This window comes from Electrophorus electricus, chromosome 22 (genome assembly GCF_013358815.1).
Source record: "Electrophorus electricus isolate fEleEle1 chromosome 22, fEleEle1.pri, whole genome shotgun sequence".
NCBI lineage: Eukaryota > Metazoa > Chordata > Actinopteri > Gymnotiformes > Gymnotidae > Electrophorus > Electrophorus electricus.
Genome location: NC_049556.1, coordinates 8,856,547 through 8,868,853, shown reverse-complemented (window position 1 = coordinate 8,868,853; position 12,307 = coordinate 8,856,547). Strand labels below are relative to the sequence as shown.

Here is a 12,307-nt window from a genome sequence, read left to right as displayed (position 1 = left end):
GGACATTAAAACCTCACTTAGGGTATAAATGCAATAAGCAGGCTTTATTGAAAATGGCCCACCACCCAATTAATATGTGTGGAAACAGCTACAATCTCCTGTCACATCAAATGTATTTATATAGAGTATTGTACCATAGTCGTTGTCACAAAGCAGCTTTACAGACATTCAGGTCCAAGGGCACAGTGAGCGTAGCAAAGGCAGCAAGGATAAACCTAAGAGCATGAGGAAGATCCAAGACTGAACATGGGGGATCCCTCTGGTCCACTCCGGACACCACAACAGGGACAAAATAAGCAATAAGTGCAAAATAAACAATAGATGTCTATTCTGGGTTCCTGGATGTCCTAGGTTGGGTTCCTGGATGTCCTAAGCTGGGCTCCTAGAAGTCCTAAAATGGGCTCCTAGAAGTCCTAAGCTGGGTTCAATGACCGTATGTGTCCGAAACTGTACATGACACAGGAACAACTGGGGATCATGATGATCTGGGAGGAGAAGGAAACAAGCTGGTGAAGTGGGTGGGTGGAGGTGGGAGGAGTCACAACAGGGAAAGGGGTCGGTGGTGGGAGGAGCCACAACAGCAGAGATGGGTCGAGACTCAGCAACAACATCACCTCAGTAGGAGATGTACCTCGGCCAGAAGAGAGCACACATTACCAAGCATGGGCACACAGGGTACGTTGGATAGGAGTGTATAATGTTCAAAGGTGGACCCCCTCGAACATCAGCACTCCAGCCAACAACTCGGAGAAGTGAGAGGAAAACACAAACCAGTTTCCAGCCTAGCTTTAAATATTGATACTGTGTCTCAGGTGCAGTGGGGCAAGACCATTCATTGCTTTGTAGGTCATTAGAAGTATTTTATAATGATGCGAAATTTTACTGGGAGCCAGTGTAGCGTAGCTAAAATAGGAGTGATGTGATCAAACTTTGAAGTTCTAGTAAGAACCCTGGCTGCCTCATTTTGAACTGGAGCCTGTTTATACACTTAGTGGTACAACCATCCAGTAAGACATTGCAGTATTCCAGTCTGTAAGTAATAAACACATGGACTAGCTTTTTCTGCATTGTCTAATTATAGTATATTTCTAGTCTTTGCAGGATTCCTCAGGTGAAAAAAGGCTGTCCTAGAAATCTTATTTACATGAGCTTCAAAGGAAAGTCGGAAGATCCATAATTACACCAAGATCTTTAACCATTAAACATGGCATAATTGGGAGATGATCAAGGCTTATTACATAATCAGAAAGCATTACTGGCTGAGAGACAGCTTTTTCCAGGATCTTCTAAACAACGGGAAGGTTTGAAATCGGCCTACGGTGTGACAACTGACACTGGTCACAGTTAGACTTGATTCGTGGTTTGATTACTGCCAGTTGGAATGATTAAAGTACATAGGAGGATATTATTATATTTAAGAGAGGTTTGATTACTTAAGGTAGTGTTTCTGTAGGAAAGTGTGTGGGCAAGTAAGCAAGTAGAAGATTTGGAGGAGGAAATGAATGATATCTCAGGCTAGTGGGAGTAATAACTGAATAAAATAACTGAGTCTTCATTGACATGGATGTTTTGGTCTCTGTGTAATTGCCTGATGCCACATTAATATTTGGAATATTCTGTCTAACCTCAACACACCAGCTTCCCCAAATTGATTTTGCATAATGGAGGGTCTTCTGAAACGTCAAATGATTACAGGCCAAGCTGTACACTTTAGTAACGAGTGAGGGCGTGAGAAAAATGTCCTTTGGGCAATGTTGAGCGTCTTCCAGGTGTTGGCCGTCGGGAGGCGGGACTGCTTGTCATGTGTTCTCGCCTCTGCCGTTTCAGAACCTGCTGCTCCTGAACCCGAACGAGCGCTTTCTGACGGAGCAGAGTCTGAACCACCACGCTTTCCAGACCCAGCGGCAGGCCGAGCGCCCCGGCCCGCCCACGCCCACGCCCATCCGCTCCTCCAAGAGGAAGCCCCACCATGACAGCAGCGCCCTCAGCAGGTGGGGCGGGGTGTCGCACCCCTGAGGGATGAGGGTGCAGAGTTTGGCACACATGTATAGTTGTGGATATGAAAGGAGAAACTGGAAGAAGTATCTCCAAAGTGGACACTTCTGCTTCAGTCACAGTGCCCACTTCAGCCCCCGGGGGTTAAGTGTCTCGGCAAACCTGCGACGAGCACGCCCAGCTACGGACGGTTTTCCATCCTGTAGCCACTCTTAGTCCAGCCCGTTGACCCTCGGTGAAGTCTACTGCAGTGCTGTCAGCACGGTGCTGGGACGTGTTTGACACCGTGCCGCTCACTTACTGTCTAATGGTGTCAACAGAAATAGCAATTTCCGAACGCCTAATGTGTCACAGTGTTAGTTCTTCTCTGTACTGATCCGAAATCAGCGTTTTCATTTTCAGCAATCGCTCTGATTAATCATATTTGATCAGATAAGGTTGATTTGTCTGAAGCCTAATTGAAGACTGTTTGCAGTTAGAGCGCACTGTGACTAATAATGATTTAGCCTGCTTAATTAAAGCACCTCATTATCTGAATTGACTCAACAATATGATGAAATGGCCTGAAAATTAATTGTATTTGTGCCTATTAAGTGGCCTGCACGTTGCCAGGGCTGGGTGTCATGTCCTGATCCAGTTAGTCATAATTTATTGAACAAGGATCACTGTTTGAGGCCTAATTGAAACCTGAGCTCCGTAATGGTGCGGCTAATGACCGCTAGTGTTGGGACATAGCAGCCGCAGATTAATACAGATTTTTGTAATGCTGAGGAGTTTCTTGCCCCTCCCCCCACTTCTCTCTCTCTCTCTCTCTCTCTCTCTCTCTCTCTCTCTCTCTCTCTCTCTCTCTCTCTCTCTATTGCTCATTGTCTGTAGGAGTCACGGTAGTAAGAGCTCTGGGCACCATCGTTCCAGCAGCCGGGATTGCTCGAGCCTGCCGCGCCACAGCCATGACGACCTGCTCCCGCCCAGCGCCGACGCCTTCCTGAACGGCGCCGGCCCCGCCTCCAGCAGCCTAAGCCCCACCCTGCACCCCAAGACGTACCCGCCCCCGCAGCCCCTCAACCGCTCGGCGTCCTGCGGCAAAGACCTGTCCAACCTGCCGCCCTCTGCCCTCAGCCCCAAGAAGTCCAAAGCGAAAGCGGGCGACTTCGACTTCGGCAAGCCGTCCGACGGCCCCGGGGCAAAGTACCTCAAGTCCAACGCCTCACGTTCCCAGAACCGCCACTCCTTCGTGGAGGGCAAGACCAACACGCTGCAGGGCGAGCGGGAGAAGCTCGCGGGCCGCCACGGCTACGGCGAGTCAGTGGCGGGGTCCTCGGGCGGCAAGGGGTCGTCGTCGTCATCATTCCTGAGCCTGTCAAAGAGCCACGGCTCGCTGAGCGACGCCAGGTCGGTCAGCAACCTGAGCGACCCACGCCTCCTGCAGGATGAGACGCGCTACTTCCCCTCCAGCTGCCTGGACCTGAACGTCGGGCTGAACCTGCCGGCGCCGGGCAGCCCCGCCCTCCGCCACAGCCCCTCGGCCGCCACCGCCGGCCGCGCCAAACCCGAGCGGCAGGACGCCTCGCTCCGCCACCCCGCCTCGCGCCACAAGGGCCAGATGCCGGACGAGGCCAAGGCGGGCGACGCCCTGGAGCCCGGCGGCGGGCTCTCGGCTGCCTACGACTTCCCTTACGGCGTGGGCTACACCAGCCCCTTCTCCTCGCAGCAGCGCCCCCACAGGCACTCCATGTACGTGCGGCGGGAGCGCGGGAGACCGCACGGGGCCGAGGCGCAGGGCCTGGCTGTGGGGCAGAGCGTGCCCGCCCGCACCAGCAGTCTCCAGATGCTTTCGCCGCAGCTGCAGCACCGCACGCTGCCCCGACACGTGGGCAGCTCAGCCTCCCGCGACGACGACCCCGACGACCTCAGGGTCAGTCACGCCTCGCACGCTCGGCCCGTGTTCGAAACGCAGCTTCCGGGAAGTTTACACACTTCCAGGTGTTTGCATTGTTAATGTTTGGGTGGAAGTTAGTAATTAGCATGATGCAAATGAGATCAGGTTGATTGGTGCTCATTTACATTATTAAGCACTATTCCATTTGTGGGGAATCTGCTTACCGAATTCATTTGTCCAAATGGAAAGAACATTTTTCAAACGTTGTTCGTAAGACGGATCCGTATGAGCGTCGCATGGTGTTTTCACAGGCACTTGAAAATTGTTGTAACCGAACCACGTAAACAAGATGAACGGCAACAGAGACTAATGAAGGATACATGTTGGTTGCACTGTAAAACACTGCAAAGGAGGATTCTCAGGAGAGGGTCAGGAAGCCCAGTGGTGCAGTACCACTTGCCCACAGCCGGGTCATTGACCCGGGAAGACCGCCGGCTTCTGCACTGCACTGTTCTCGCTTGGGAGCTTATAGATGAATATTCCTGGCAGCGCATGAATATTCCATTCACTCCTATTCGGTCCAAAAATAAATATTGTCATCGTGCTGATGTTGCAGACTGTCGGCTGCATGTGCGCGGAACGCATGCAGGAAGGACCGCGGCCCGAACCCGTTTCGGGCAGCTGCGTCTGCCTGCAACGCAGACTTTGGGCTGTCAACTGCAGCCAAATGAATGAGTTTCTGTGAGATAGCAGAGGAAAGAAAGAACCACAGAGGAGTGCGGAAGTAAAAAAAATATGTGCGCACGTGTGTGTGTGTGTGTGTGTGAGAGCTGATCCCCTCTGTGTGTTGCAGACGGCCATGTATCATGAGCAGCACCCGGAAGATGGAGGTTCGTCCAAGGAGAACCGCATGATCTACAGTGACTCCATGCCACGCAGGGTTGGGAGCTTCTACAGAGGTTAGAGTGAGCTCTCTCTCTCTGTCTCTCTCTCTCACACACACACACACACACACAGTGCATCCGGAAAGTATTCACAGCGCTTCACTTTTTCCACATTTTGTTATGTTACAGCCTTATTTTTTCCCCTCAAAATTCTACACACAATACCCCTTAATGACAAAGTGAAAAAGGTTTGTTTGGAATTTTTGCAAATTTATTAAAAATAATTTTAAAAACAATAGTCACATGTACATAAGTATTCACAGCCTTTGCTCAATACTTTGTTGAAGCACATTTGGCAGCAATTACAGCCTCAAGTCTTTTTGAGTATGATGCTACAAGCTTGGCACACCTGTTTTTGGGCAGGTTCTCCCATTCTTCTTTGCAGAACCTCTCAAGCTCCATCAGGATGGATGGGGAGCGTCTGGGCACAGCCATTTTCAGATCTCTCCAGAGATGTTCAGTCGGGTTCAAGTCTGGGCTCTGGCTGGGCCACTCAAGAACATTCACAGAGTTGTCCTGAAGCCACTCCTTTGTTATCTAAGCTGTGTGCTTAGGGTCGTTGTCCTGTTGGAAAATGAACCTTCACCCTAGTCTGAGGTCCAGAGCTCTCTGGAGCAGGTTTTCTTCAAGGATCTCTGTACATTGCTGCATTCATCTTTCCCTTGACCCTGACTAGTCTCCCAGTTCCTGCTGCCAAAAAACAACCCAACAGCATGTTGCTGCCGTCACCATGCTTCACTGTAGGGATGATATTGGCCAGGTGATGAGCGGTGCCTGGTTTTCTCCAGACATGACGCTTGGCATTGAGGCCAAATAGTTAAATCTTTGTTTCATCAGGCCAGAGAATTTTGTTTCTCATGGTCTGAGAGTCCTTCAGGTGCCTTTTGGCAAACTTCATGCGGGCTGTCTTGTGCCTTTTACTAAGGAGTGGCTTCCGGCTGGCCACTCTGCCATACAGGCCTGATTGGTGGAGTGCTGTAGAAATGGTTGTCCTTCTGGAAGGTTGTCTTCTCTCCACAGAGCAATGCTGAAGCTCTGTCAGGGTGACCCTTGGGTTCTTGGTCACCTCCCTGACTAAGACCCTTCTACCCCGATCACTCAGATTGGCCGGGCAGCCAGCTCTACGAAGAGTCCTGGTGGTTCCAAACTTCCATTTACGGATGATGGAGGCCACTGTGCTCATTTGGACCTTCAATGCTACAGAAGTTTTTTCTGTACCCTTTCCCCGATCTGTGTCTCAATATAATCCTGTCTCGGAGGCCTACAAACAATTCCTTGGACTTCTTGGCTTGGTTTGTGTTCTGACATGTACTGTCAACTATGGGACCTTATATAGACAGGTGTGTGCCTTTCCAAATCATGTCCAATTAACTGGATTTACCACAGGTAGACTCCAATCAAGTTGTCGAAACAACTGAAGGATGACCAGTGGAAACAGGATGCACCCGAGCTCAGTTTTGAGTGTCATGGCCAAGGCTGTGAATACTTATGTATGTGATTTTTGGGGGGTTTTATTAAATAAATTTGCAAAAATTCTATACAAACTTTTTTCACTTTGTCCTTCTTAGGTATTGTGTATAGAATTTTGAGGGGGAAAAAATTAATTTAATCCATTTTGGAATAACAAATGTGGAACAAAGTGAAGCGCTGTGAATACTTTCTGGATGCACTGTATACAATTTTATGTGGCATTTCTAAAGTTGTTCATCTCGTTCATGTGTGTGTGTGTGTGTGTGTGTGTGGCCGTAGTGCCCTCTCCTAGACCGGATAACGCTTTCCACGAGAGCAGTGGGCAGACCATGGGCTCAGGAATAAACATGGAGAACAGCAGTCACCCCAAGCGCCAGCCCACATACGACCCCTGGTGAGCCCCACAAACACGCCGCCGCCCAGCTCCTGGGGTCACCCTCCCTCCCCGAATAGTCCGGACCCAATGCCCCTTTGCACCTGATCCACCCGAAAGGGGCCCTAGCCGACGAGCAGCAAACTGCCTGCTCCGTTTTCAGACACTGAGGTTGACTGGGGCAGGTTACCTGTAAGGCCTCACTGTGTGTGTTTTTAGGACGGGGCCCGAGGCACTGGACCTGAGCCCTCCGGAACCAGCCAAAGAGAAGGTGAAGCAGGGCTTCTTCAGAGCAATAAAGAAGAAGAAGAAGAAATCTCAGACGGTCAGTCTCCCCTTCCTCCAAGCTGTGGTGCTTGTTGTCTGTTGAGTATGCGTTTGCGTATGGATTTATGCATTCTATATGTTGTCTGTTGTCTGTTCTTAGCTGTGTTTTGGTGTATTTCCTTTCCATATGTGTATTTGGGCAATTGTGTGTGTGTGTGTGTGTGTGTGTGTGTGCAGTATGTTTGTGCGTATACCAGTGTGAATGGCGTGCATGTGTGTGTGTGTGTGTGTGTGTGTGTGTGTGTGTGTGTGTGTGTGTGTGTGTGTGTATGTAAGTGTACTTGTCTGTGGGTAGACGTGTCCATCCCACTGTCCGTCTTGTGCCTCTTGTATTCCAGGTGGACGCCGGAGAAGTCAGAGGTCCCGTGATCAAGAAATCTCTTTTCCCTCTGTTTAACCCAAAGACTAGCTTTAAACATAGCTCCTCTGAGAGAATACTCCCCCTAGTGGCCTCACCTATGGTATAACCGTCCATTAATATACCACATTGTAACACGCCTAACATAAACAAACTAAACCTGCGCCACTGCATGCCATTAACATTATTAATCAGCCTTTAATTCTCTAAGGTGTGATGGGTATTGTCACTCTGCTGCTCACTGGATGCACAAGGTAGTCTTTCCTCAGGCTCACTGCTGGTGTTCTACATGCAGTCTGGTTTGTTAGATCAGACATCATATGGCAACACTGTACATATGTTAACTGAGAGCTCCTCCCAGTGTGGGAAAGCTTTTGGGAATGGTTTACGGTTTGGGGAGCATGTCGATAGTACTAAAGACGTTTGCACACGCTATTGAGTTTTTATGTGTGCGCAACAAACATTATTCTTGTGTTGAAGTAGAAGTGTCTTGCTTGAAATGCCACCAGAATAGTCTAGCATCTTACCTGCTGTACCAAGCACCAACTGTTCAGTCTTGTAAAACAAATGAAGAGTGTGAAGTTGTTGAACCCCAGAAAAGACTAGTCGTGACTGACCTCAGAGATCTGATGTCTCGTTTAATACGTGAATGGCGGTAAGGAGGAGGAGGACGACTTCTAGCTGCTGATCGCCACACTTACAATGTGACGATGACACTGCATGTCTAAATTCTGGACATATTTGATTCCCATTTCTGTAGTGAAAACATTTGAAAACAGCCTTCCAGAAGCCATGGTGCACTGGAGAGAGGAAGACCACTTTGTCCAAAATTTGGACATTTAAATAACTTGATAAACATCTTACATTTTACTCATAAGTTAGCACAGTGTTCATGCAGGAATAATCTGAGCAAAGAGTCTTGCTTAACATACATGAGTTATGCATGTATGTATAAGTATGTATGTGCGATATACTTCCAACTTTTACCAACACGTGTATGTTTACGTGTATTATTCTTATATTATGTACATGTCCATTTAAAGAGCAAAAGAGAGTGGAAGTACACCTGAAACTGGAAAAAGGTCGTTTGCTTGGTTCCTCCTCTCTCCCAGTGGCCTCTGGGTGATAAAGGCTGAACAGCTATCCTCCAGTTTGGGATTGGATTTTTAACCTGACCGACAGCTTTGTGCTTGCACGTAATTGACCAGGTCCTGAACGAGGGGCCGGACCAGGTGGTGGTGCAGAAGTCGTCAAGGTCGTTTGGACACCAGAGCAGCAGCCGGCACCGCACCCGCAGCCGGGACCGCGAGAGGAGCCGGGAGCGGGAGAGAGAGCAGGAACAGGAGCGGGACAGGGAGGGCGAGTGGCAGGCCGAGCCCCACTCGCAGGTGCTGCAGAGAGATCAGGTCAGTCAACCTGCCTGGGTTATCAGTGTTCCTCACTTTCACTGCTGGGGCTCACGGCCTGATGGTATTGATGCCCCCCCGCCAATGCTCAGATGCTACTCAAGGGTTGAGCAGTGTGGCCTAAATCAGGTGCAGGCGTATGGAAAACAGTTAACCGCGCAGCCGTGTGATATTTCAGGACCGAGAGTGAGGGAAGATGAGCTTGAATGCCGAGGACGATCCCTAACTGCGGCAGAGTGAAGGCTATGTGGCCAGTCAGCTGAAAATTCTCCTCGTAGCTGCTTGCTGATCTGTAAAACACACCAGGTGAAATAAGAGCTGGATTTCGCGTCTGACACCATGCCAACGATCTCTCGTCTCTTGCCCCGCTCAGAACCAACCTCTCAAGTCTCTTCGCCGGCTGCTTCATCTGTCCTCCTCATCCAACCAGCCCGCCACACCGGATCTGCGCTTCCGAGGCCATGTGGGAGGGGGCGGGGCGGGCGCGTCGCAGTCAAAGGCACGCCAAGCCGCGTATCCTCTCCCAGGCCAGCTGGAGCCCACCTGGCACGCAGCAGCCCTGGCGCGGGCCGAGGGAAACCCGTACCCAGACCAGCTGGCCTCCAAGGCAGGCCAGAACGGACTCGGCTTCAGCCGCCCCTCCCGCTCACGGATGCCAAACCTCAACGACCTAAAAGAGACTGCTCTGTAAATTTGAGGCAGTGATGGCGGCTTCTGTACCACAGTGCCACCTGGAGGCCTGGAGGATTGGAGAGTGCACAGTGAAGGGCACTGTTCTTTTGAACACTAGGGGTAGGCCTAGACATGTCTTAATGTGTTTTTGTTTTGTTTTTTTTAAATCATCCATATTTAATAGAATTTGTAATTTTATTTATGTACTTACTGTATTTTTTGTTATCGAATAAATGCAACTTAAATTATATATATATATATATATATATATATATATATATATATATATATATATATATATATATATATATTTATGTAAGTATAAGATGTATAATTACCCTAGTTATAGTATACTATTCTGCATATAATAATAATTATTATATTTGGTTAAGAATGTTAAATGGTTTGTGTATGAAATATATATAAGTTTATAAGAAGTTAAACAATGTAATTACAATGTACACTACAAGTTCCTGTGTTACATTTATTTCTAAATTGATTCAGTGGATTTAACATAGGAGCTAAGAGTCAAATATAAAGACTCATGTAAAATTAAACAAATAACATCTCTCAAAACTTTTAAAGGACAAACCAGAGTACATTTTTGTAATCCCGTGTAATTCCAAAGCTTCTGCGGTAATTGAAACCCGATGTCATCGCGCCACCTGTTGGACACAGTTGCTCACTACATACACATTTGCTTAAAGACACTGCACACGGCCCTATTCTGGTCTCGGAGGGTCAGAGTCCAACACAGATGGGCGATTTCCCTGTTCTAACATCCGCTTTAACCTATCAGTAAATGACCCGGTTTATCTGTGGCACAGCAGCAATGAAACCACTGAGCTGTGCTAATCTCTGGCCACTAGAGCTGGAGTTACGCTTGCATGTTGTACATTTATGTACAAAATCGTTTGCATAAGTTAGAAAGAAAGGAGTGTACGATTGCTGCCGTTTTTGCAGCACGGTCACGTATGTAAATGCCATTTCATTTGTATATACTCAGGTTTAGTGTTATTTAAACATTGTAAATATTAAATACTATTTTATTGCAATATTTTGAGAGCAATGCAGGAAAAAAAAGATTTTTAAATTTCAGTTACTCATTAGAGATATAGACTTAATATATGAATGTGTGAAGAAATGTAGGATAACTAATCAGCTTATTGCAATATTTTAAATCAATAAATAATTAACCACCACATTATCAAAGTATTTGGATAAGGTAAAAATATTTCAGTGATCACTGCTGTTGACTTGTGTGTCAGTAAGTAATTTACACAAGATGTCAAACGCCAGGAAATCTGTTAACACCTTAAGCATAGAAATTGTGAAATACTCATTCCCCCCCAAAAAATATATATATACTGACTAGCTGGATTTGGAATATCCGCTTCACTATTGTGAAAATATTAGTTTTATCTTCTGCATAATGAACACCAGCATCATACTACAGCCATCAGGAAGTTGTCAAATAACAGAGACCCGGTGAAACTCCCTGCGTCCCCTTCACAACTCACTTCCTGTCAAGAATCTAGAGCCTTAACTCCTGCATTACTTAGAAGAAAACGAAATGTCTACGAAATGTCTGTTGCTGATTGACTTCAGACTGCTCACCTGTGCACTTTGAAAAAGACCATGTGGTTGTGGGATAAAATAAATAACTCGCGTCTCTTCATGAATAACTGTCACACACAGTGTACAATAATGATCGCACCATGTGTAACTAGGTATCCCAGCCTATTTAGGAGTCTTTTGTATTGTATTTGTGATATATGCAGTATATATATTCCAGGTACTGCAACTTAAGACATGACAGTGGAAATCTGTCTCTGTTGTAAACAAACTGATGTCTGTAACCTGGGATAAAGGGTTTTACAATATACACTGTAATACACTAATACCAATGTGTGACTATTCAGTTGGTTATATTTATAGCAGTTTATCAGCACTTGAAAATGATTCACAATAAAGGATTTTTGGGTTAAACATGACATGGTAGCATAGATTAATAATGTTTCATCTGCAGCAACAAGTATTTGTTTTTCACGGGTAAATGCCGTTAATAGGGAGACTTTCGGTTCTCACACTGTTTCTTGTTTACACCTGTTATGGATAGCAATCTCTCAATAAATCTAGTGGATTCCATTTTCATTTCAAAAATAGGACATTGGAGTCATTCTTGAGTGGGTTTTTTTTGCATTGTGTGTGTGTGTGTGTGTGAGTGTGTGTGTGTTGTGTAGCTTTCTCCTTTCGGTTGATCGGTTCATCTCTCTCAATGATTGATGTCACTGTAAATAATAAATATTAAGGTCCCTATGACACTTATTAATATGCAAGATTTTAAGTCTGCATGCTGGATTTTATGAAGGTCCTGTCAGGGTGTGCATTCTAGCCAATGAGCCAATAGTATCTGAAAAATTATTTACCAAAAAATTATTTTCCTACATTTCTCTCTTACATTTGGCTGAAAAGTCAGCAAACTGAACATCTTAATGAAATCACTTGTCATCCTTCCTTTTTTCTATATTTAAGTATGTGTTTTTTTAATGAATTACAAACAAAAAGATTATGTGCACACATATGTAACATATATCCAGACAACACACAGTAACACTTTGCACGCATGCCCTCATACCGAAATTAATATACAAAATGAATTATTAATAAAAAAAGAATATCCCCTACAACAATACTCGATTAACTCCATTTTCATTTGTACATTGTGTCATATGAGCATTCTTTGGGAATCTAAATGAAAATACAGGATCCCCAGGATATGTTTACTTACTCCTTACTGGCACGTTACATCCCAGACTACTAGCAAAACAACATTGCCCTAAAACACCAGATTCAGACTACATCTGTTGGGAACATAATACT

The 12,307-nt window shown here is 46.4% G+C and overlaps 1 protein-coding gene across 3 annotated transcripts in view; it reads left to right on the top strand.

Moving 5' to 3' along the window:
* Positions 1-9,657, top strand: part of LOC113570376 (cyclin-dependent kinase-like 5) — a 53,311-nt gene extending 43,654 nt beyond the window's left edge. The window contains exons 11-18 of one of the 3 annotated variants that reach the window (XM_035521755.1): positions 1,828-1,991; positions 2,872-3,910; positions 4,728-4,833; positions 6,568-6,682; positions 6,881-6,986; positions 7,327-7,348; positions 8,555-8,752; positions 9,126-9,657. In XM_035521755.1, coding sequence (XP_035377648.1) covers positions 1,828-1,991; positions 2,872-3,910; positions 4,728-4,833; positions 6,568-6,682; positions 6,881-6,986; positions 7,327-7,348; positions 8,555-8,752; positions 9,126-9,457 — 2,082 coding nt within the window. In that variant the 3' untranslated portion in view covers positions 9,458-9,657. Of the gene's footprint in view, positions 1-1,827; positions 1,992-2,871; positions 3,911-4,727; positions 4,834-6,567; positions 6,683-6,880; positions 6,987-7,326; positions 7,450-8,554; positions 8,753-9,125 lie in introns of all 3 variants that reach the window. The other 2 variants (XM_035521754.1, XM_035521756.1) reach the window with 2 other exon arrangements.
* The last annotated feature ends 2,650 nt before the right edge of the window (positions 9,658-12,307 follow it).